Below are 24,488 nucleotides of genomic sequence, written 5' to 3' on the forward strand. Positions count from 1 at the left end.
AGTTATAAAAGAGACTGTGACCTAGGTTCTCTCTTGGATCCCTCGGAAAGAAGCTTCCGAGTCTTGAGGCCATCCTACTAGAGGCCTGCGAGAATGAGCTGGGAGGCGAATCGTCTCCCATTCAAGCCTGAGATGATCACAGCCCCAGCCAGCACCTTGACTGCGACCTCCTGAAAGACTGCGAGCAAGAACCACCCACCTAAACCACGCCCAGATGCCTAATCCACAGAAACTGTGAGACTAGTATCTGTGGTTTTCAGCCATGAAGTCTTGGGTAATTTGTTACACAGCAACGGTTAACGAACACAAGGACTTTCCTGATGCTATAATTCAAAAAAATTAAATATGCAAATGTAGTACATGAAAACATTCACCTGTGCCAATATGTTTTGTTCCCTCATTAATTTTTGACGTTCTCGGTTTGGCTTACTGATAACCACATCCAGAACTTCTTGTCCATTATTAAGTACATCAGCCACAAAGAAGATGAGGTCTTCCAATAATTTGGTTACAAACCTATCATAAAATGAAAAGGAGATTTTACTCTAATTTTGGAAAATATTTTTTTAATAAACACTAAAGACTGAAACACTGGAACATCGAGAGTATTTTGTAATAAAAATTCTTTCATCAACAAAATATCTAATTCAGTTTACCTAAATCTTTACAAAGAACATGGCTTCTCCAGCTTCTCCAGCCCCCCTCCTGCCTCCAGTTCTAATCAAGTATTTGCAAAGACAATTATGAAATAAAGCCACATGAGCCCCAACAGGAGATGAGTTGATAGGCTAACACCACCAGATCCTTTCTATGACTGACCAGCTTAGAAGAGTATTTCTGCTTAAGGGAGAACAGCTCAATTTCTAAATTTCTAAATTCAAATTATTTTTCTACTGTTGACTCAAACTACATTTCCTAATCCTCACCACACTTCTATGTCTCCAATGAACAGAATAGGAAAAACCTAAATGATCTGTGAACAGATTCAGAGCAAGCAATCAGCTGCTCTAAACTGCTCTTAAACTATTACCTGATCTACAAAAACCATAGTATTCTAAAATCGTACACTAACATTCCCCTTTAACTCTACATTTTATTTATTATTTTAACTATTACTTGAACTTCAGCGGCATTTAGAATCTGAAGTATCTTGAAAACCCTTCCTCCCTTAGCTATTTTCTACGTCCTTCTTCTATCTGCCCTTTATCATGTTCCATATGAATTTTTAAATTTGTTCTAATTTTTGAAAAATTTTGTCCAGCAAATACATATTCATATCTTTATCCATATACTTCAGCATAATCATTCACTATTATTAGCATGGTCAATCATGATCACATCAATAAGAAAACTAGAATAGAAGACGCTCAACAAATCCAGAGAAATGCAGAATGGATTCAGTTAGGAAACATCTTGATCTGTCTCCAGATTTACCTCCTCAAAGAGAATGTAACTTTTTTGGAGCCAAATGGACATACCCTAATCCAGAATTTAGCCACCTACAGCCAAATTTCAACCTATTTCCAGGAATCATAAATTCTACTCCAACCTTCCAGAGATTCTATGTTTTCTTGGGGTACCTAATTTAAACTTTAACCCAATCTGTTTCTTTTTGAAAATGTGCCTGTGTAGGATTTACTCACATAACCTTTGAGGGCAACCACAGAAATGTCAACTATGATTTGTGTGCATTGAAATGTGGTATGAATTTCTTTTGAAATTGTGACTTAATGTCTTCCAAATCATTCTGGTATTCCTAAAAATAAAAATTATTTTGAGCTCAGGTTTCTTCAACCAACTGAAATTAAGTTGAACTTCAGTTGCTATCTGTTCAATCTATAAGTCCAGTTTGAGCATAAATATATGTACTTTCTTTTAAAATTATCAATATTCTTTTTCTCCTATTTCAAGTTAAGTGTGTTCCAATGTTTAGAAATCTAAGAAAACACAACTGTGGGACAACTACAAATCACTCTGCTTCAAAGTCTTCCAAATAGCCTGAGTTGGTGACAGTTAACTGGAATGATGATCAAGACAATGAAGAGGGTTAATGAAGGATCACTATATATTCGCCCTGTTTACATAGCCTGGCTCCTCTGATGATGGGGCAATGCAAGGCAAGAAAACCAGTCTTGTCTTTTGACCTGAAACTGTTGAAACCCTTTTCCCCCCTTTTCACCTCAAGCACCCCATCTGTGGCAAAGCAACTGGGTTTTTTTCAGTTTGGATCAAACTCCAATTCTATACTCAGAAGTGATTTTGTCCTACTAATTCACTCAATCTTATTAATTTGCTTGTACTAAAAACTTTTTGTGAGACTTTGTCATATGGCAATGATACATAAAATATATTTTTGAAAGATATACCTAAAAAAAAATAAAAAGTTTTGTGGATTAGGACCAAAGTAAGAAAAACACGGTGATAAGCAAAGATATTGTTCAATCCTTGAAAGATAACCACGACAGAAAGCACATAGTAGGGAACTAAGTTGAAGATGTGAAAGCAGATATTAAAGCAGGGATTTTCCACCTTTTAAACGAACCTTAAAACTTTGGTGGCCCCTTTTCAGCTCTGGCTACACAGTGGTAGGAGGAAAGAGAGGAAACTCATGACAGGACTGGACCTTGCCACCTGTGATCTCAGCAACTGAGCCTCAAAATACCATAGGACATGTATTCTTGGTCCTCAATTTCAGATCTGGCTCTAAACTAGCTGAAACATGCCAAGTAGAGGCAACCATGAAACTGATAGAGGAGATAAGTAAATGCAGAGAAAGGAAAAGCAAAAACCACCCACGTAAGAAGACCCTGCATATTCAAATTCCAAAGCACATGAGGAAAAAGGACATGAAGCCTGACCCATCAAATGTAAAAATCAAGAGGCCAGGGTGCCTGGGTGGCTCAATCAGTTAAGTGTCTAACTCATGATTTTGGCTCAGGTCATGATCTCATGATGTCATGGGATTGAGCCCCATGTTGGGCTCTGCGCTCAGCGGGGAGTCTGCTTGAAGATTCTCTCCCTCTGCCCCTCTCTCCACGTGTGCTCTCTCGAGCGCACTCTCTCTCTCTCTCTCTCTCAAATAAATAAATCTTTTAAAAAAAATCAAGAGGCCAATTCATTACCAACAAAATGCAAGAACAATTTCAAAATAACTTTTAAATAAGTTTTTTCAATCACCAAAGAGATAAAGAAAGCAATTATAGACAAAAAAGACAAACATACCTTAAAAAGGCAGATACAAGTGAACAGGTAGATATACAAAAGAACCAACAGAAATCTGAGAAATAAAATTATAATCATTTAAATAAAAATCTAATTCATGAAAGTAAACTATTCTGCACACATTCTAAGAAAAATTAGTGATTTGTAGGATAGTATCAAAAAAATCAATCCAGAAAGATCTAAAAAGGAAAATTCTAAAAGGAGAGTTAAGAGATAAGGAGGATGAATTAAGAGGATCCAAAATACATTTAATAGGAGTTCCAAGAGAGAGGAAAGAGGGAAACCATAAAGAGGTAGCATTTGAAAGAAAATGGCTGAAAACATTTCAGAATTAAAGGAAAACATAAGCATACAAAGTTTACTTTTACTTTACATGTCAGGTGGGGAAAAAAATTAAACTTCCTTATGTTAAAAAAAAAAAAAGGTTTTATTAATGAACTCATAGATACAGAGAACAGATTGCCAGAGGTGAAGGGTAGGGAGTGAGCAAAATGAGTGAAGAAAGTCAAAAGGTACAAACTTCCAGTTATAAAATAAGTAAGATCTGGGGGCATAATGTACAACACAGCAGCAATATTAATAATACTGTATCCTATATCTGGAAGTTGCCATGAGAGTAAATCTTTAAAGCCGTCATCACAAGAAAAAAATTTCTCTAAGTCTGTATGGTGACAGATGTTAACTAGACTTAATGTGGTGATCATTTCACGATATACACAAATACCAAATAAAAACGTTGTACGCCTGAAACGAATATAATGTTGTATGCCAACTGTACCTCATTTTTTAAAAATGCATTAAAAATTTCTTTGTAAACACACCAGAGTAAAACTTCAGGACATCAAAGACAAAGTGTACAAAATTACCAAAAAGCAAAGAAAAAAAGGTCAATAAAGTAAAAAATTCTATCAGCAAAAGACTTCTTAATGAAAATAAAATATGTCTGAAAATAATGATATTATAATTTTAAAATACTAAATGAAAATAACTGTCAAGCTAACATTCTCTATGTAATTAAAGTAGCACTTAAGAATGGCAGTAAAGTAAATATATTTCCATATATTTAAAAATTCAGAAGATCTATAACCCACAGCCGCTGACTGAATGGCTTAAAGAATAAATTTCAGCAAAAAGAAAAGTGAACCTAGAGAAAAGATGTGAGGAGCAAGATGCAAGCAGAAGAGGTAAAATATAACAAGAAATACAATTCATAGTAAAAATAATTTTTAGAAATAAAAATTTTAATAAAAAAGGTGGTATATCATAATTTGCATGACACATCTACTCCTTTGTAGATATCAACTATTATAAAATAAAAATTTTAAATAAAAACAATAAACACAGAACTATGGTTCTAGACACATATTCTAAGAAAGATGAGGAGAACATCAGTGCATAATTAAACCATTCTGAGATACTTTACTCCCAAGGACAGAAGAAATAAGTATTTAATAGCTTCAAATTTTATAGGAAAGAATATGCAGTTAAAATGTATGAAAAGAACTTAAGGGCAATTGCTAAAAAATAGCAACATAACCTAAAGCTTTTAATCCAGTAGAGGGAAAGGGAAAATGGGGAGAAAAATATAAACTTTACCAATTTAACAAAAAGCAAGAAAGAAGAGGGAAAAGAAAAAAAGCTACACTAAAGAAAAAAATTAGAATAAATCCAAACACATTATTTTGTGGTTTTTTTTAATATTTTATTTATTTATTTGAGAGAGAGAGAGAGTGAGTGAGCACGAGAAAGAAGGAGCGGGGGGAAGGTGGAGGGAGAAGCAGACTCCCCACCAAGCAGGGAGCTTGATGCGGACTCAATCCCAGCACTCCAAGATCATGACCTGAACCACCCAGGCACCCCTAAACACATTATTTCTTAAATGCAAAATAATTTAAAGACTATCAGATTCAATTTCAGCTATTTATTTATTTATTTATTTATTTATTTATTTATTTATTGTCCTGAGGTCTTCTATCTATTTTTTTTATACTTATCGCGCTGTGAATTCATACATAATGGGTTCCAGCAGCTCAGGCTCCTTTCCATTGGCTCTCACAAAGTGTGTTTCTCTGGGCAGAACAGGCGGGAGCTTCAGTTAAACCCAAGTACCTTTCTCTTCGGCTTCCTTCTTTTCCTGATCATTTTCCTTCACACCCTGCAGGCAGCTATCTCTGTTCTTTGAGTGCTCAATATGCATTAATCCTCTTGGCAAGAGTCTTGCCTTTAACTTGTTTGTTTACAACAATTCCAACAGCATGCTGGGTAACATTGTGGACTCTTCAGTTTTGCCATCGTAACGTTGTGTGGGTGTTCCTTTTTGAACAGTGCCCATTCCCTTGATGTTCACAATATCACCTTTCTTGTAGATTTGCACGTACATGGCCACAGGAACCACTCTGTGTTTTCTAAAAGGCCTGGAGAATACAACAGGGGTCCTTCCTCTTTCCCTTTGTGTTGGTCATTTTGGCGAATTACTGGAAGATGGTGGCTCCAGATGGAAGGGATCAAATTAGGTGAGGAGTTAAAATGGTGGAGTAATAGGGGGACCCTGTGCTTGTCTTATCCCTGGAACACATCTAGGTAAAGTATCAAATCATTCTGAACACCCAAGAAATTGATCTGAGGACTGAGAGAATAGTAGAGGGAGAAAAGAGAGCAGATAAGATTTTTAAAATCTAGCTCTCTGGGGGCACCTGGGTGGCTCAGTCAATTGAGCGCCCAACTCTTGATTTCGGCTCAGGTCATCATCTCAGGGTCATGAGACAGAGCCCCACATTGGGCTCTGTGCTCAGTGGGGAGTCTGCTTGAGAGTCTCTCTCTCTCTCTCTCCACTTCCCTCTGCCCCTCCCCCCCAGCACTCACTCTCTCTCTCTCATAAATAAATCTTTAAAAAAAATGAAAAAATAATAAAAAATAAAATCTAGCTCTCTGCCACTCACAAGAGACATTACTAAAACAAAATGCCCAGGAAATCTGAAATAAACTGCTATTCGAAAAGAGGATTTAGACAAATACTCGACAAAAGATAGCTAGTATAGCAATAGTACTATCAGGCAAATAAAATTTAAGGAAAAATGACATTGCTAAGGAAGATACTAACTTTGAATTACAAGGATATCTGATCTGAAAAAACAAACAAACAAGGATATCTGATCTGGTGATTCCACGTGGGATGACCGCTATTCTAGATCCTGAGTTTCTATCGTGAGCAATCAGAACCAACCTCAAGCCAGTAAACTGCATAAAAACATGGCCACGGTCTGTGCTGTTCACTACCACATTATGAGCGTGTGTGCGTGGCATATACCAGGAGTTCAATAAACATGACTTAATTATAGCTCTGAACTATAAATGCTGGCAGAAGCCCACATCTCTTTCTGGACCCTCAGAGGTTAAACATGGTGCCAAAATTCTGGTTTATGACTGTATGCATCACTTCTTCCAGCTCTGAACAGCACTTAACCCCCTCCATTCTCTCTCCCTCCCAGCCCCCAGCATGCTCCCAATGCTCTCTACTTTGTTGGCGCAACTATGCACAATAAGATCAGAAACGGCGGGTGCGGATCTGGGAGCCTAGCCCAGGAGCTTGCGCCTCCAGAGGCCATTCCTGGGGCGAGCAAAGGGGGAGCTACGAGACAGAATTCAAACAACACAGGCATTTTGAGCTAGATCTGCAATATTCTAACATCTTCCCTCTGACCTTGTCTCATTCTTTCTGGTTTTGAGTAAAAGAAGATTTAATAATAACTTCATTCTCCAGAGGGGGGGAAAAAGTCAGAGTTGTGAGGTATTTTCAGAAAGAATTTTATATTGCATTCTAAAACAGAGAAAATAATGTAAATGCATTCAAGTACACCAATAAGTCCCACCATACTGAGAGGCAGCTTTGAATGAATTTTGATGGGAGATGACTTTCTAAAATTACTAAATTAAGATCAATAATTGCAACTTCATAGGCATATTTCTCTTTGCTCTAATGTTTCTCCTCTAAAACATGGGGAAAGAAGCATGGAAAATAAAAATGCATGATCTCTGCTCAGTTCTGAGTCCAGGACCATCCTTCAAGAATCATGAGGGGTCAAGATTCTCTCTGGCAGAAACTGACGAGCAAATTGCTTGGGGTTACAACCAATGAGGGAGGGCTCATATCTGTTCTTGTCCTCTTCTTCAAGAAACACCTTACTGTCAGTAAGGGAGACTTTTAAGTGAGGCTGAGTAAATTTCTGTGCATCTGTGAGAGTGACAGAGACAAAGGAATGGATTCAACCAAAGGAAGCATTGATAGAAAACAGGTCGATAAAAAGTGCTATGTGCACATCGGATCCCGTCACATGTCGTGACCCAGCTCGGATATCTAAGTACCTATCGTCCAGAAGAGCGGGGCAGTTGTTTCGGCTTCTGCCCTTCATTTATTTTCTCCAACAAAGTTTCAGGTACGATTGAATATAATTATTTTCAATAGTTATTTCCAAATTCACGTTTGTGAGGAAAAACAGAGGTAAGAACTGAAAGTAAGCTGAGAAACAGCGATTCCATTTGTTTGCCTATTTGTGATGTTTTCCTACGAATGAGGGTGGGAAAAAGCAAGCTGGATTTTTGTTCCTTTGTATTATAAGAGATACATCTAAAAGTTCATAAAACATAAATGTTTAGTTATGGAATACTTCTAAGGTGACCCCATAAAGCCACCACCCGGAGCAAGAAATGGAACAAGGCAGGAGCCTCCTTGAATCCCTTCCCTCTATAAGGGGAGCCCCATCCTGATTTTTCTGACAATTATTTTCTTGCATTTCTTCATAGCTCTGCCAATTGCTTAAGCACTCCAAAGAAACAGAATTTCCTTTGCTCACTTTTGAACTGTACAAATAATATCACAGTGAATGTATCTGTGTCTAGTCCTTGCTTAGTCTCAAGTGCATGTTGTTACATGGATGCAGTTCGTTTATTGTCATTGCTGTACTGTATTCCATCACATGAACTTATCAGAATTGTATTCACCTATTCAACTGGTGATGAACACGGGATGGTTTTTTAAGTCTGGGGTTGTTGATAATAAGGCTGAACATTCTTAAACACGTGTCCTGCTGCACACGTGTAGGGGCTTCTTTTGGACGGATGTTCAAAAACGTGCAGCCTAGGAGAAGAACTGGTGAGTCATGGAGTGTGTGTATGTGCGTGTGTGCGTGTGGTAAGAACGCTTATGAGATCTACCCTCTTAACAAATGTTTAAGTGCACAATACAGTATTGCTAACTACAGGCACAATGTCGTACAACAGATTACCTTGTATAAATCACAGTTTATATCTATTAAATAAGAACTCTTCATTCCCCCCTTCCCACCAGCCCCTGGCAACCACCATTCTACTCTGTTTCTTTGAGTTGGACTATTTTGCAGCATTATTCACAACAGCTAAGATATGGGAACAACTTAAATGTCCATTGATGGATGAACATTTAAAGAAAATGTTATTTTATACATACAATGGAATATTATTCAGCTTTAAAAAAGAAGGAAATACTGTCGCATGTGACAACATGGGTGAACCTAGAAGACATTACGCTATGTGAAATGAGCCAGTCACAGGACACACACTGCATGCTTCTGCTTATATGAGGAGTGATTTCTTTAAGTTTGCAAGCGACTGTCAAACTATTTTCCACAGTGGGGCACCTGAGTGGCTCAGTCATTAAGCGTCTGCCTTCAGCTCAGGGCGTGATCCCAGGGTCCTGGGATCAAGCCCCACATTGGGCTCCTCTGCTGGGAGCCTGCTTCTTCCTCTCCCGTTCCCCCTGCTTGTGTTCCCTCTTTCGCTGGCTGTCTCTATCACTGTTAAATAAATAAATTAAAAAAAAAAAACTATTTTCCACAGTGTTTATACCAATTACCATCTCCCCAGCTGTGATGAGAGTTCCAATGTAAGAATGCCTGGGAAATTGACAAAAAGCTTTTTCTTGTTCGAATGTAAAGGTGTATAGCAGATCATCAAGAAGGGAAATATAGAGAATACTTGTGCCCTGGTGCACTGAAAACATATAGACTTTAAAACCACACATGATCAGGGTCGCCTGGGTGGCTCAGTCAGTTAAGCATCTGCCTTCAGCTCAGGTCATAATCCTGGGGTCCTGGAATTGGGTTCCGCATCGGGCTCCCTGCTCAGTGGGGAATCTGCTTCTCTCTCTCTCTCTCCCACTCTCTCTCTCTCAAATAAATAAAATCTTTCTAAAAATTTTAAAAATTAAAAAAAATAAAACCACACATGATTAAATCCCCCACTTACATAAAATGAGAATAATGTCCATCTCAGAACTATTTGAAGGAGTAGATAAAATATATTTACAGTACCAACACAAAGGAGGAATGATAAAATTGACAGCTATCAGTAGCATTCTCTTTCTCAACTATCTCCAGAACCAAAGTTGAAGAATCAAGGATCCAATTTCTCTGTGGGAGTTACAAGGGCAGAGTACTATACCTTGCAGATTGTTTTCTAGTATTTATTTTGTGGTACCAGAGCAGACAAATGTGTCTTGAATAAATAAGAATACCAAAACATAAAACTTCTTTTAGGACTTTTAGAACTCTTATAATAATAAATAATAATAAATAAGTAAGAATACCAAAACATGACACTTCTTTTAGGACTTTTAGAACTCTTAAATCTAAATATTAAATGAAGTACAAGTCTTTTATGAAACATTTAAAAGGAAAGGATTGGTGAATAAAAAAACAACTGCCTTCAAGCCAAGCTAAAATGGAAAAAGTGAATATTCTACCAGATTTTAATGTCACCATTTTCATTCACTCACCATGATCTGCTGATTCGGAAGCAGGTGTGCTGCTATGGAGACCATTCTAAATATTCCCTTAGAGTCATTCATTCACTTGAGGTTTACCACAAGAGTTGACAACTGATTCTTGATGATTTAAGAGCCATTTTAAAAAGTTACTAACCTCCTTTCATTCTGAGTTATTGTACCATTTTCCAGCTTTTTAACTGTGGTCGCCAGCACTTTATTTGCATCATTGGCAAAGTCTAAGTCTCGGACCTCAGACAACGGGACAGACACAATGGCAAATGCTTCTTTATCTTCTTTTGTCTGGCAAGTTCCAATCTGCAATGTGTTTTTTCCATTCAGATCAGTTGTTGTTTTTTTTTTAATAACTATGCAATTTTTTTCAGGTCCTAACACATCTTAATACTGTTTAAGAAAAATCAGACAGGAATAGTTCATCCACACACAATAATTCCCACATGCATCATCCACTATGACAGACTGGAGGGACACACAGATTTTCCATGCCCATTTCCTGCCTTGTTCCCAAAGCCCACCTAGAACCATATCCTCTCACATTTGCCCTTCGGTTCAGTGTCAACAATGTAGAGAGAAAGTACTCCTGGAATCTTCTCCCCTTTCTATATGCTGCTCCCACGATTTGGGTATGTGTGCTGCATTCTCCGGAATCACAGCCTGACAGCAGCCAAGCCACTTAGTTCAGCGACCAAAGCAACTGGCGGAATGAATACCTGATGAAATTAATTGCAATAATCTCTACTATTGGCAAAGATGGATTGTAAGGAACATGCCAATCACCCCCTGATCCTAATCACACAACATCTGGCTACAAATTAAACCACTCTCAAGAACATTTACCTTCAACATAACAGGTCTCTCTTCATCTGTGTCTATGGGGATGCTAGTACTTGTTACCCATGTGTTGGTACACAAATGCCTCAACCGAACATATGAGTTCCTAAAAGCAAAACACAAAAAAACAGATCATAAAAAATTAGCACACTTACATATTAACATATTTTAACAGTTGCATACATGATATGAATAGATTTCAGACTAGTAATTGACTCGAGTATAGACCAGTCTGGTTTAAGAAAAACTTCTGAGTCAGAGACAATTTCAAAGCATGTAGTATTATTACCTAGACCAGTGGTTCTCAAAGTGTGGTTCTCAAAGTGTAATCAGCATCACCTGGGAAATTGTTAGAAATGCAGTTTCTGGGCACCTGGGTGGCACAGTCAGTTAAGCGCCAATTCTTGGTTTCGGCTGGGGTCGTGAACTCAGCATCTCAGGATCCAGCCCTGTGTCAGGCTCCATGCTTTGGCATGGAGTCTGCTTGGGTTTCTCTCTCTCTCTCGCTCTCTCCCTCTACCCCTCCCACTCCCCTGCTCTCTCAGGTGCTCTCTTTCTCTCTGGAATAAATAAATTAATTTTTTTTTAAAAAAGATGCAAATTCTGAAGCTTCATCGCAGTGCTCTGAATCGAAACTCTGAAGGTAGGGCCAACAGTGAGTATCTTCGCAGCCTCCCCAGGCAATGCCGATGTGAGAACCACTGAGCAGCCACCTCAGCTAACACTGCTATCCGATCGGAGGCCCTTCTGTAACTTAACCATCTGCATGTAAAAGCATATACAGCCAATCTTCATTATTTGCAGATTCTGTACTTGTGAATTCACCTACTCACTAAAATGTATTTGTAACCCCGAAGTCAACAGTCAGGGCATTTTTGCAATCATTCTTGGACATGGACAGGGTGGCAAAAAAATCTTGAGTCCCCACTATGCACACTCCCCATGAGGCTGAACAAGGCAATGCTCTGCCTTCTCATTTCTGCTTATACTATAAACAAGCGTCCTTTTCAGGGTCGAGGTAGTGCCATGTTTCTCCACATTTCTGTGCTTTTTGTTGATGGGCTTGCTGTTTAAAACAGTCCTGAGAATAGTGCTGAACAGCTGTCCAGTGGATTCTACGGACAAGAGTGGGATGTGCCTTATGGAGAAAATACTCGTGTTAGATAAGCTTCACTGGCGCATGAGTTATAGTGCTGGTGGCTGTAAGTTCGATATTAATGAATTAACAATACATATTAAATAAAACGTCTTTTAAACAAAAATACACATAACACAAGGTTATGTGATATTGACTGATGAAAATATTGGGACCAGAGGCTCACAGGAACCTACTCCCATATTTCTTCTAGGAACAGTGGCTCAGTATTTGCTAATTCAATGAACTGGGAAAAACAAGAATCAAATGTATATGAACTGTGAGGGAACACCTGAGAAAGGACAGCTAGAACTTCACCCAACGCAAACATTACCATTTTAGTGAATCTTTTATTATCATCATTTCTTTAACAAATATGTGTAAAAATGTCTCTTCAAAATAAGCATCGTGGTAAGTTCTGTGCCTCCAAGTTGCTGACAGCTCGGTAGGAAACATAAGACATAAATAAATCGTATAACATGAGGCAAAAAGCATTAAGGCCAAGAAGACAGAACCAAATAAAACAAGGGCCTCCGGGAAAGAGCGGTTCACTCAGCATCATGGTTCTGCTCATTCATAAAGGTAGATACAACAGAGACTGAGTTTCGAAAATCTAAAATAGCACAAACCAATCCTTGTACAAATCACAAATTTACCACTAATTTACCTCTCATATTAACCACTTATCACGGGTCTGTGCACTTTATAGAGAGATTCTTTTACCATTTCCTTATGCAAACTTTTTTGGTTAGAGTTCCAGAGGGACTCCATTTCTGCTGAGTTAAAATCTAAAATGACTGAAGTTATAGTAACAATTGATTAAGATTCCAATACTCAAAAGAGAAGGCCAGCAACCCAGATCAGGGAAAACTCTCAGACAGGATGTCTTTACAGGCTTATAACACTGGAACAGGAAAGCATGAGCAACAGCTGCTATAATGTCAAGATTGGGCAGCATTTCTCATGAACAAGAATAACAAGGAAACACCTTGGGAAGTTCAGGAGGAGTGTTTCTCGAAAGTGCTAGTGCAGCAACCCTCCCTGGAAGTAACCTACACAACAGCGTCTGCATCTCGTGTAGGTACCTTCAGTATAACCAATGCCATCTTCCCAAGGCCAAGTACAATAATGCTCTATCAAGGACAATTCAGAACCATCCCACTAGATCTAATGATATGGGCAAGACTCCTCGATATACCTAGAGAGTGCATCATAGTGCATCGTACTGCAACTGTTGGAAGATAGACAGTTGCAGGCAAAAGAGCTTAAATTAAAATAATCAAATCCAAGCAAAAGAATGTAAGACCTTCTCTTACAGTAAGTTCTGGCTACCTCATTACCAGTTCCACTTCCCCACCTGTCACTCACTTAGGTCCAATTGGTTTCCTAGCTGGTCCTTCAGCACACCTAGTAAATTTCAAGATTTTTCCATTTCATGTTCCTGCTGCTTGAAACACTCCTAATGGGAAGACTTGATGTCTCAAAACATTCAGGTCTTTTCTCAAATGTCCTAAATCAGAGAGGCCATTTCTGAACATCATACCTAATACAACTCTCTCTGCAATTTTTTTTTTCAAAGCATTTTTATTACCCGACCTTCTATTTTATGTTTACTTGTCCATTGTCTCCTCCTCATTTGAATTTAAGTTTGTTCAGTTCTCTTCCCCATGCCAAGGGCAATGTCTGTTAAGTTCAATAAAGATTTACTGACTGAATGACTAAATAAATGAACAAATGGATGAATGGATAAATGAATGAATGAAAGAAACCTGGAATTTGACATAATAGAAATAAATGATATAAGTATTAATAGAAATGCTCCTAGATCATTTTTCATGTTAGTAACCAAAGGCCATACAAGTAATAAGAATAAATAATTCTTATGAATTTTTCAGAATTTCTTTGGTCCTGCACATTTATTTATGAGAATAAAACAAACTATATGAATCTTCTCACAAAAGAGGCATGATTTTTACACACTGGTTCTTTACTTACGCTTGCTCTTTTGATATCACAAAAATTCTATTAACATTATATATTAATTCCTTACCTCCCATTACAATTACTCAAAGAATATATATATACATATATACATGCATATACATACATAAATGTTTGTTTGTTTGTTTTACCTTGGAACCAGGCAGTCAGCTCTCTGAAGAGTTGTGGCATCCAGTTCAAAAAGGGACGCAATGTCATTTCCATGTGGGACTGAGACTAAAGTATACATGATCTTCTCCCCAGCCTGGCGTTTCTTCTTTGAAGTTGGAAGATCTCCATCTCTCTATTGAGGAGATACAAAGTTACTTACTTTTAACAGGTTTCTTACTAAATTCTCCAATTAATCAGGAGACAAGATTTAAATCTACCCATTATTTCTTCATTGGATCAGAAAGATGTCTGTTTCACGTCATCCAGAGAGAGCAGGTCAGGCCTGACAGCCGTGGAGATAATTATTATCAATAGTGATAAGTAACGCACTCCTGGAGAGATGGCTTGATCTGGGCAAATTATCAAAGCACTAACAGTCATAATAGTTGTGTTCCCTTACCTTGTCTTAAACCTATTTACATAGTAGTTTTGACCATTCCACATTTAAAACAAATAGAAGAAATAGTGTGTAGAATCATCTAGATTTCATAAATTCAAGAGTCAACATGGCAGTGTCTCAGAGTTCCTGACTAACTCCCAGAACATAATCGGGACATTAACCTGGAGAGAAGAGGAATCAACAGCAATATTCCTATTCAGTTCGTCGGCTTATCCCATTAAATCCAAATACATACTATAATGGCATCTAAAGTGAAATAAAATGGGATCTTCACAAGCAAAAGCCTTCATGATGATGCAAAACTCAGTGAATCTTTCTAAAATACCCCATTTTAAGCTGACAACCACTCAAGATTGGTAATTATATATTTTTACTTGAACGAAGTCTCAATCCCTGTGGGAGAATATGATGTACAAGAAACCAAAAGGTGATACAACAAATGTAATATAAGATTGGTAATTACATACATAAATATAATTACTTACACATAATTTATTGAAAGAAATGAGATTTTAAAATGAGAGGAGAGAGAGAGAGAAAGAGAGTGTCGCTGTACCATCACAAGAAGTTGAATGAAAGTAGGGAGGAGAAAGGGTGTTTGAAAGGCAGATGAAAGCAGTCCATTGCCAACGACAAACAGTTGTTTAATGGCCACTATAACAATGAGATATTACACCCAATCATTCCAAAACATTCACTTGAAGTCCCATCCCAAGATTGTGAATACCATTTCCTTTGTGGTTTCATTCTGATGTCTTCTGAAAATGGTGTGCAAATTGGTAGCACCATTGAACTGTAAATGCTTAGAGGAACTCCCAGCGTTCCTAATCAGGAGCAAGACTGTTAGCTGCTAAATCCCACATAGCCCAGAAGCACCTGCTAGCTCCTGTCATCTTTGACTTATACGTCTTCTGCAGAGACCAAAATTCAGAGTTAAATGAAAGCAAGGATCTGGAAAACTCTTCCCAGGTAGTTTGATCTCCATAACAGTTGTTTCTAATCACTAAGTATAAACTACACTTATTGATCAGAAAAAAAGCACACTTAGACTTACTGTACATTATAAGGGAATACAGAGATATAGGGAAAAAATGCAGAAACAATAAGCAAACCATATTTTTGAATTTACACAAAGTTTTTCATGATACCAAAGCCATTGTTGTTCTCACTAATCTTACAACAAAAATTTAAAAGAGAGTAAGATGAATATTATCATTTCCTTCAAACAAAGAAATGAGTGCAGTTACTTACAGTTGATGAAGGATGTGGAAAGGGGAAGAGAGGGAAAATGGAGAGAAAAAGTAAGAAGGAGGGGGAAAGAAGGAGGAGAAGGGAGCAGTGGGTTGTGGTAGTGAATGCTCAACCCCAAATCCAACTAGCCGCCCCTCAGTTCAAGTGAACCAAAGCCAGGGGCCTGGCCTGAGCCCTCGAACACTCACTGAATCACTCCTCAAAGGGGGGGCAAGAAATCACAGCTAAGAACCTTCCTTAGGCCTTCTGAAAAAATTCTCATGGGTCATGAGACACATATTCACAGTGATCTGCATTGAGGGCATGGAAGTCTGAATTGAAGACAAACTCCGTGAGGGACAAAAACACCCACATATCCTGAGAAAAGAAAATCTAAATGTCTTTAAATAACCCAATAAGAGTAGCCTGGCCAGAAAAATGATTCGGGGGAGAAGGCTGCTCAAGTAACATAAAGCTTAGGCTCCTGAATCTTGAGATTGGGAAGGGTCTTTAAAGATCATCTGTGAGCTAAGAGTTCTTCCCAAATAAATTTCTGACAGTAGCTACTCAAGTGAAATTCTATCATTTGGAATTTATTATTCTGGGTCTTGAAAACATTTTGGTTTAATTTTAGTTATTCCTTATTGAAATTTGCAGAGCCCTCGTACAGTTCTGTTTATTTCCTGCATTTCAACTCTCGAAATGGATTAGAAGGAAGATCCTCAAGGAAGAGAAATAGTTGGAATGGAAAGGTGGAAACCGGGCAAAGGAAAGGGAAATGAATGTGATACTCTAGAAGAAAAACAGGAGTACACAAGAGAAAAACAACACCGAGGGTACCCCTGAAAGAAGCACCGAAGAAATTGGTTTTCATTGCTCTGTGAAAGACACTATCAAGAGAATGAAAAGACAAGCCACAAACTAGGAGAAAATATTTGCAGAAATACATATCTAATAAAGGACTGTTACCCAAAATATACAAAGAACTCTCAAACTTCAGCATTAATAAAATAAATTCCCCAGTTTAAAAATGGGTGAAAGACCTGAACAGACACCTCACCAAAAAAGACATACAGATGGCAAATAAACATATGAAAAGGTGCTCAGCATTATATGTCATTAGGGAGTTGCAAATGAAATAATGAGATGCCACTCACAACAATGAGATAACCACACACACAGACACACAGACACACACACACTCACCTATTAGAATGAACAAATCCAAAACACTGAGGACTCCAAATGCTAACAAGGACGTGGAGCAACAGAAACTCACTCATTGCTGGTGGGAATGCAAAACGGTACAGCTACATTGGAAGACTGTTCGCTGGCTTCCCACAAAACAAAACATACTCTGTACCATATGATCCAGCAATCATGCTCCTTAGTATTTACCAAAATATGCACACAAAAACTTGCAAATAGATGTCTACAGCAGCTCTACCTGTCATTGCCAAAACATGGAAGGAACCAAGATGTCCTGCAGTAGGCAAATGGATAAATGAACTGTGGGACATCCAGACAATGGAATATTATTCAGTGCTAAAAAGAAATGAGCTACCAAGCCACAAAGACATGTCAGAACTTTAAATGTGTATTGCCAAGTGAAAGAAGCCAGTCTGAAAAGGCTAACTACTGTATGTTTCCAACCATATGACATTCCAAAAAAGGCAAAACTATGGAGACAATAAAAGGATCAATGGTTGCCAGGGAGTAGGGGAGAAAGGAATGAAAAGACAGCACATAGGATTTTTAGAACAGTGAGACTATTGTGTATGATATTATAATAATGGAGACATGTAAAATGGTGGCTACTTTTATCAAAACTCAGAGAACGTACAATGCCAAGAATGAACCCCCTAATGTAAACTATAGACTTTGGGTGGTAATAATATGTTAAAGTAGGTTAATCAGTGTAACAAATGTACCATTCTAGTGCCAAATGTTGATACAGGGGAGGCTGTGCTCATGTGGTGGCAGGGATATATGGAAACGTGTACTTTCCACTGAATTTTGCTATGAACCTAAAACTTCCCTAAAAAATAGTGTCTATTAAAAAAAAAAAAACAACAGGATGAGAGAAAATATTTGTAAGTCGTATACCTGATAAGGGGATTATATCCAGAATATATAAAGAACACTTACTACTCAGTAATAAAGATAACCCAATTAAAAATTAAGCAAAAGATTTGAATAGACATTTCTCCATAGAAGATATTCAAATGGCAAATAAACACATGCAAAGATGATCAACATCATTACTAATTAGTAAAATGCGCTAGGATGGCTATAACCAAAGAGACAGACAATAACAAGTATTAGTGAGAATGCAGAGAAATTGTAACAGTCATATATGGCTGGGGGAACATATAATGGTGGGGCCAGTTAGGAAGAGATTGGCAGTTTATCAGAATGTTAAACATATGACCAACAATTCTAAGTCTAGGTACCTATCTGAGAAAAATGAAAATATATTTCTACACCAAAACTTGTCCATGAATGTTCACAGCAGCATTTATAAAAGCCAAGATGTGGACACAATCCAAATGTCCATCAAATAACGAATGGATAAACAAAATGGGGTATATGCACACAATGGAATAGTATTTAGTCATAAAAAAGGAATGAAGTATAGATACATGCTAGAGCATGCATGAACTTTGAAAACATTATGCTAAGTGAAGGAGGCCATATATTCTATGAGCCCATATATGAAATGTCCAGAATAGGCAAATCCATAGAGAGAGTAGATTCATGGCTGCCAGGGCCTGGGGGAGGAGAGGATAGGGGAGTGACTGCTAATGGATTTAGGCTTTCTTCTGCAGGAGAGAAGAATGTTGTAGAATTTGATAGTGGCTATAATTTTCAAGCTCTGCAACTGCATTAAAAACCATTGAGTTATATATTTTAAATAGGAGAATTTTATGGTATGTGAATTATATCTCAATAAAGTTATGGAAGGAAGAAAGGGAGGGAGGGAGGGAATGGGGAAGGGGAGGGGAAAGGACAGGGAGGGAAAAGGAACAAGGAAGGGAAGGGGGAGAAAAGAGGGAGGGAGGAAGGAAAGAAAGAAATGGAAGGAACGAACGAATTAATTAATGAACGAACGAATTAATTAATGAACGAACAAACTAATTCCAAAGTATGCTGTTTCATTGATGTCTGCCATGTAGCTCAACATGAAAATTCAGGGGTTATACTAAGATATGGATGCAAAGAAGCATTTTCCCTGGAACGTAATGGTGACACAAGAACCACACCTCTGCCTGACTGCTAATAGCTGAAGCCAAGGAAGCCTCAGGAGTGCTACAGCGTCCTCTTACACGGGCCTGGGAGAATACCATTTGCAACAAGGAATTCCCTCTCAGTGGTAAAAATGGTGGTGACATCTGATATTGAAAATGATAATGACTATGGGGGCGCCTGGATGGCACAGCGGTTAAGCGTCTGCCTTCGGCTCAGGGCGTGATCCCGGCGTTATGGGATCGAGCCCCACATCAGGCTCCTCTGCTATGAGCCTGCTTCTTCCTCTCCCACTCCCCCTGCTTGTGTTCCCTCTCTCGCTGGCTGTCTCTATCTCTGTCGAATAAATAGATAAAATCTTTAAAAAAAAAAAAAAAGAAAATGATAATGACTATGATGAAGAAGAAAACCAAGAGAGAAGGAAGGAGGTTTAAGAAGAGGAAGTGATAATTCTAAAAGAAAGAGGAGGAAGTTTGCTTGAGTTATAATCCTTGTAAGATGAAAACTTGAGGAGAAACAGACCAGGAGATTACGGTCACAAAGAAATACCGTAAAAAAGCTGGTTTTTAGATTCTATGATGCTACTGCAGCCAAGAGAAAGAAACACCAAAATAACGAATGTTAATCAATACATGTGAGAGAAGATTGCCTCATAACGTAGGAACACAGAAATAATGGACAAGGTCAGTTAATTGTAGCAATAACCCAAAGGATTTTTCAAATAGGTAGGCAAAGGGATTTGAGAACAAGTGGCTTCAGTGGATTATTAGAAAGGCACAAATAAAATTTGACTTCAATTAAGGAAAATAAAATTTAATCAATTATATTGAACCATGTTTGAAGAAAGGCTTTATTAACAGAAAATGAACATGTAGCCTAAATAAATGAGATTCGGTAAACAAGATTTGACAGTTTCTTTCATCACTGCTAGTGCAGATGCAAAAAATTAATATTCTGGTCTTTTTGGAGGAATACCATATCCCTAAAAAGAATATGTGTCATCTAATTTCCTGAGCCTCCTGCACACCAATCTTCTAATTATAACTCAGTTTTTGCTATAGATTTTCCTTCAAGGAAAATGCACTAACTGACCCAACAATTTAGAGTTACTTAGCAATTGAAAGTTGGCATTGCGGTTTATACATCAGTCACTTGTGAGTTCATTTAGTACAAGTCAATCCTACCGTATATCCTCTCCTTTTGAAATGCTCATAAAATAAATCTTCAAGACTTACAAAAAGAAAGCAGATTCAGGTTCCTAGATTGTCCTCCTACCCCACCCCCTTTGGTAATACGTGGGTTCCCAAAAAGAGTAGTCAGGAACCTCTCTATTCTGACACTCTTATAATGAACAATAACATCTTTTTCCAAACAGAAAAACCTCACTTATTAGGGCTAATTAAAAGAGGTCACTCTGAATTACTCATACTATTTAAGACCTGTGGTTTAATTTTAATTACATAGGAGGAGTGGAATGTACCACCACACCCCTAAATAATTTGCTTAGGTCCCGGGGGGGGGGGGAGCTTTAATTCCATTTATAAACAGTGTAAAAATTATTTATGGGTGAAAAGAATTTCTAACATCTTTTGCAGTTTTTTAAAGCAGTGCTATACATTTTGCTTTTAATCCTCATACTCTGTTAATTTGCTTAACAAACTCTCCTTCATAAGCAGCTCCACAGTAAATTTCAAGACAGCCCCTCAAAATCTGTAAACAATAAAACATGAATGATGAGTTATAAATATACAATTTTTTAAATGCATGGATCAAGCTTCAATCTATAAGAAAAATCAGTATTATGTTCCTATAATATGAAGGCAGTTCTGTTCAAAATTGTGTGCCTGTGGCTTTTGTTTATAAACCCATGTCTTTTTTTAAGTAAGAAACAAGGGACGAAAACACCAGTTCCCCACAGAGAATTACAGAAGCAAAATGCCCTCCCTTCTTGCATCATGAAAATACATTTAAGGTACAACAGAGCTTAAACAGGTGTTAGATTTAATATCAGCTAGCTATCCAAAACCCTGCATTTAGGGAATGCAGAGCCTCAGAATGTTAACCTCGTCCACTGGGCTCTTATAAAACTGGCATTTTCACTTGGAAGGGAAGGCACACAGCCTCTCGGGTTATACAAGTCAAAAATCCTCTTATGAAAAAACAGCCGCATCCGCGAATGGCTCTCCTGGCTTCCCCTGGCTTCTCCCGCCCATCCTGGGGCTTGCCAGTAGAGGCACAACCGTGAGCCTCCTGTAACACCTTCTCTGTTGACTCATTTGTGAGTCATCGAATTTTTAGCAGAGACATCACGTTGCAATTCTGTTGTTAGGAGCCAGAGACATTCTGTAAGAAAGAATGTATGCATTTTCAGGGCTGCTGCAGACCTGCGTGTGGCCACAGCCAAGGCAGCATAATGATGTGCAGGCATCTGTGTTTTTGGTCAGACCCTCCTGGGCTCTCACTGCTGACTTTATGTAACAGACATAACCCTGCCATTTAAAGCTGCAGACACTTCTTCTCTCGCCCCGCTCCTTAAGAACCTGTTACTCTTAAACTCATTCCTACTATGACCCTTTTTCCGTGCTTTTCCTTATCACTTACCACTGATGAATATAGAGTTTAAACTCAAGGAACTTTGGGAGTCTTCGCTCATAATCTAGTCCCCTCACCTCCCCCCCAAAAAAAAGTCTATAAAATAGAATTTTCCAATACGTTTCAGCCACGTATCATGGTTCCTGGAACACTGCTATTTACGTATGTCTCTGCACAAAGACTGGTGGTTCTCAATGGGCAGAGAGTTTGGACCCCAGAGGGGGTATCTGGCGATTTTCAGACGCATTTTTAGTTGTCACAACTGGGGGCAGGGAGGGCCACAACTGGCATCTCGTGAGCAGAGTCCATGAATCTGCTAGACATCTTACAGTGCAAAGGACAGCCCCCCACAACAAAGAATTCTCTGGGCCAATATATCAGTATTGCTGAGGTCAAGAATCCCCAGCATAGACAAAGACACTCCCTTGAAAAATCAGATCACATTCTGCATCAATACGGTAATGTGAAAATGGGTGGTGTTATTCCAAAAAAAAAAAAAAAAATCCCCTTCAAAGAGCCATTTGAAAAGATGCAGCCTTTCAAGGAGAAGAAACTAATGACTGTCAGGTTCCCAGCTGGGCTTGACACAGTTCCAATGTTTACAGGGTCCCTGTGGATGCTGTACATTTATAAGATTGGAAATAATAGGCTCCTTTGTAGAATAAATACAGCAATTTGGGTCTTAATGGGAGCTCTGACACACACCACCTCATTTCAGTGGCACCATGCATTAACCTTTGAGACTTCAAAAATGGAAAGCCACATTTTGATAAAGGTTTCTAAATTACAGGAAAAATATTAACTGGATATTAAGTAGACAACATAAGGGAAAATTTGGAAAGAAAAATAATTAGCATGGTCACAGTGAACTCCGTGTTACTGGAACCCAGATCTGAGGTGAGATAGCATTCTGTTTGGGGAAATTGATTTCATTTTTCACAGGCTAAGCTCTAACTGCTCCTTTGTTTTCTCTTTTAGACAGAAACGTAATTATTGCTAGGTGGCAAATGGTCTATAAAATGAGAAGCCATATCGTTAGCTTTACTGTTCCATCTTTTCAGTTTTATTTACTTTCAAGCCAGGGATTAAGGATAGAAAAAGAAAATGAAATCAAATGTCTCCAGTTGGACCTCTCCCTGAGACGGCAGCTGAGATCCAGCCGTAGACTTCGACGGCAAAGCAGACCCACCGGTGTTATACGCAATTACGGTGCTGCTGGTAACAACTGCCTCACAGAACAGTGCTCTTTCTCACCTTTAGAGGTGAATGAAGAACTTGTATTTCAGAACATGAAGGAAAAAAGTCTATGAAGTCTAACTAAAAGCTCAACAGACACAAACAGTAAACTTCATGGATTCATTCCCTATATTCGCTGTGCTGCTTCATAAACCTTCCTACTCTCTCTCTCCCACTCCACTCCGCCCAGAAGCACGGGCAGCATCACCACACAGCACGTAGCTGAAAGGAGATAAGCAAAGAGATGTAATTCAATTGCACAATTTGAAGCTTTGCAGTGATGCCCTTCTAATAGAAACGACATATGTTTTTAGCCTAGTAACATCTTTTATGCCAAAAGTTTCCCTTTATCTGATGGACTGTTAACCTCATGGCATATAGGTGACGTACGCAGGGCAAACATCCTCAGCCCATCACTCGGGCAGGGAACGGAGTCTCAAGAAGGCTATCTGACATGTCCAGGGCCACACAAGTCAATGGTGGTGCGAGAAGCAGAACTCCCCTGGTTCTACACAACGCTGAAGTCACGTAGAATATCATTAAAAAAGGACGTGAGAAAGAGAAAAAGCAACCCCTGACATTCGACGGTTGGCCTGGTATGATCAGGCAGGCTCAGTGTGCCCAGGGGCACCCCGATGCTGGTGGACAGGCGAGTGTCCCCCTGTGAACATGGACGATTTCACAGAACATCGACATCAGACACAGCCGCTCCGTGGCAAGAACAGATCAGGACAAAACAACGCCACTCCCTAATCATGTCTGAACACCGATAAAATGTGAATGTTGTCCAAGCCATAAAAACCACTTAAGATCCCACTCCCATAAAAGGAGTGCTGCTTCTTTAGGACTTACAACCTTACAGCCTCAGCCTGACTCTCATCTGCCCTCCCCCTAGATAAAATGCATTAAGATACTTCCTCTTCCTGACAACATTCCCATCTACAGTAATCCCCCTTTCTTAAATCCTCCCCAAAAATCATCTTATATGAGCCCAAATCCTACCATAGGTTCTTTCTAACACCCTCTGAGAGGCCCCACAGTTCCTGGGGGTGTAAATGCAACAGGCAATTAACTCCACTTGTTCAAGAACAGGGGCGTTCCTGGTGGTCTTTGGCTAGAGACCATGGACCAGCTTATAGCAAGAACCACAGACTCAGATTTTAAACAAGGTTATGGATGGCATTTTTCTAAATCCCAGGAAAATAAGAACCCAACAATCCTGGGCTAGCTGTTTGAAAACCAAGAAGAGAAGAGTCCACACAGGGAGATAAAACGGAATTAGAAACGACTGATTCAACCGATCTAAGAAGGCTCCTTCTGTGTTTAGGGACATTTTGACACAAATTAAAGTTTTGAGCCAATGACTTGATACTTCAGCTTTATTTCTATTGTAAACCTGATAGAGAGAGAAAGAAGTCAAACAGGACTGACTCAGGTCCAGAAACTCTGATTTGATTCACTTCCCCCATATCAATACCCTCATAAAACATAAAGCTGAGAGCCAATGCAAAGACAGTGGTCATTTCAATTAAATAGTCCAACCCTTTCCGCCAAAGGGTAGAATTTTGAATGATGCAGTAATAATTCTTAGCAATTCCAAAAGAGACTGCTAAATTCCTAAGAAAATT

The 24,488-nt window shown here is 38.6% G+C and overlaps 1 protein-coding gene across 1 annotated transcript in view; it reads right to left on the minus strand.

Moving 5' to 3' along the window:
* ITPR2 (inositol 1,4,5-trisphosphate receptor type 2) overlaps positions 1-24,488 on the minus strand; it is a 474,341-nt gene that overhangs the window by 328,335 nt on the left and 121,518 nt on the right. The window contains exons 11-14 of the mRNA XM_040642268.1: positions 14,138-14,289; positions 10,877-10,976; positions 10,176-10,336; positions 375-516 (exon numbers count right to left, since the gene is read on the minus strand). Coding sequence (XP_040498202.1) covers positions 375-516; positions 10,176-10,336; positions 10,877-10,976; positions 14,138-14,289 — 555 coding nt within the window. The remainder of the gene's footprint in view (positions 1-374; positions 517-10,175; positions 10,337-10,876; positions 10,977-14,137; positions 14,290-24,488) is intronic.

Source organism: Ursus maritimus, unplaced genomic scaffold (assembly GCF_017311325.1).
Source record: "Ursus maritimus isolate PB19 unplaced genomic scaffold, ASM1731132v1 scaffold_26, whole genome shotgun sequence".
Classification (NCBI taxonomy): Eukaryota; Metazoa; Chordata; class Mammalia; order Carnivora; family Ursidae; genus Ursus; species Ursus maritimus.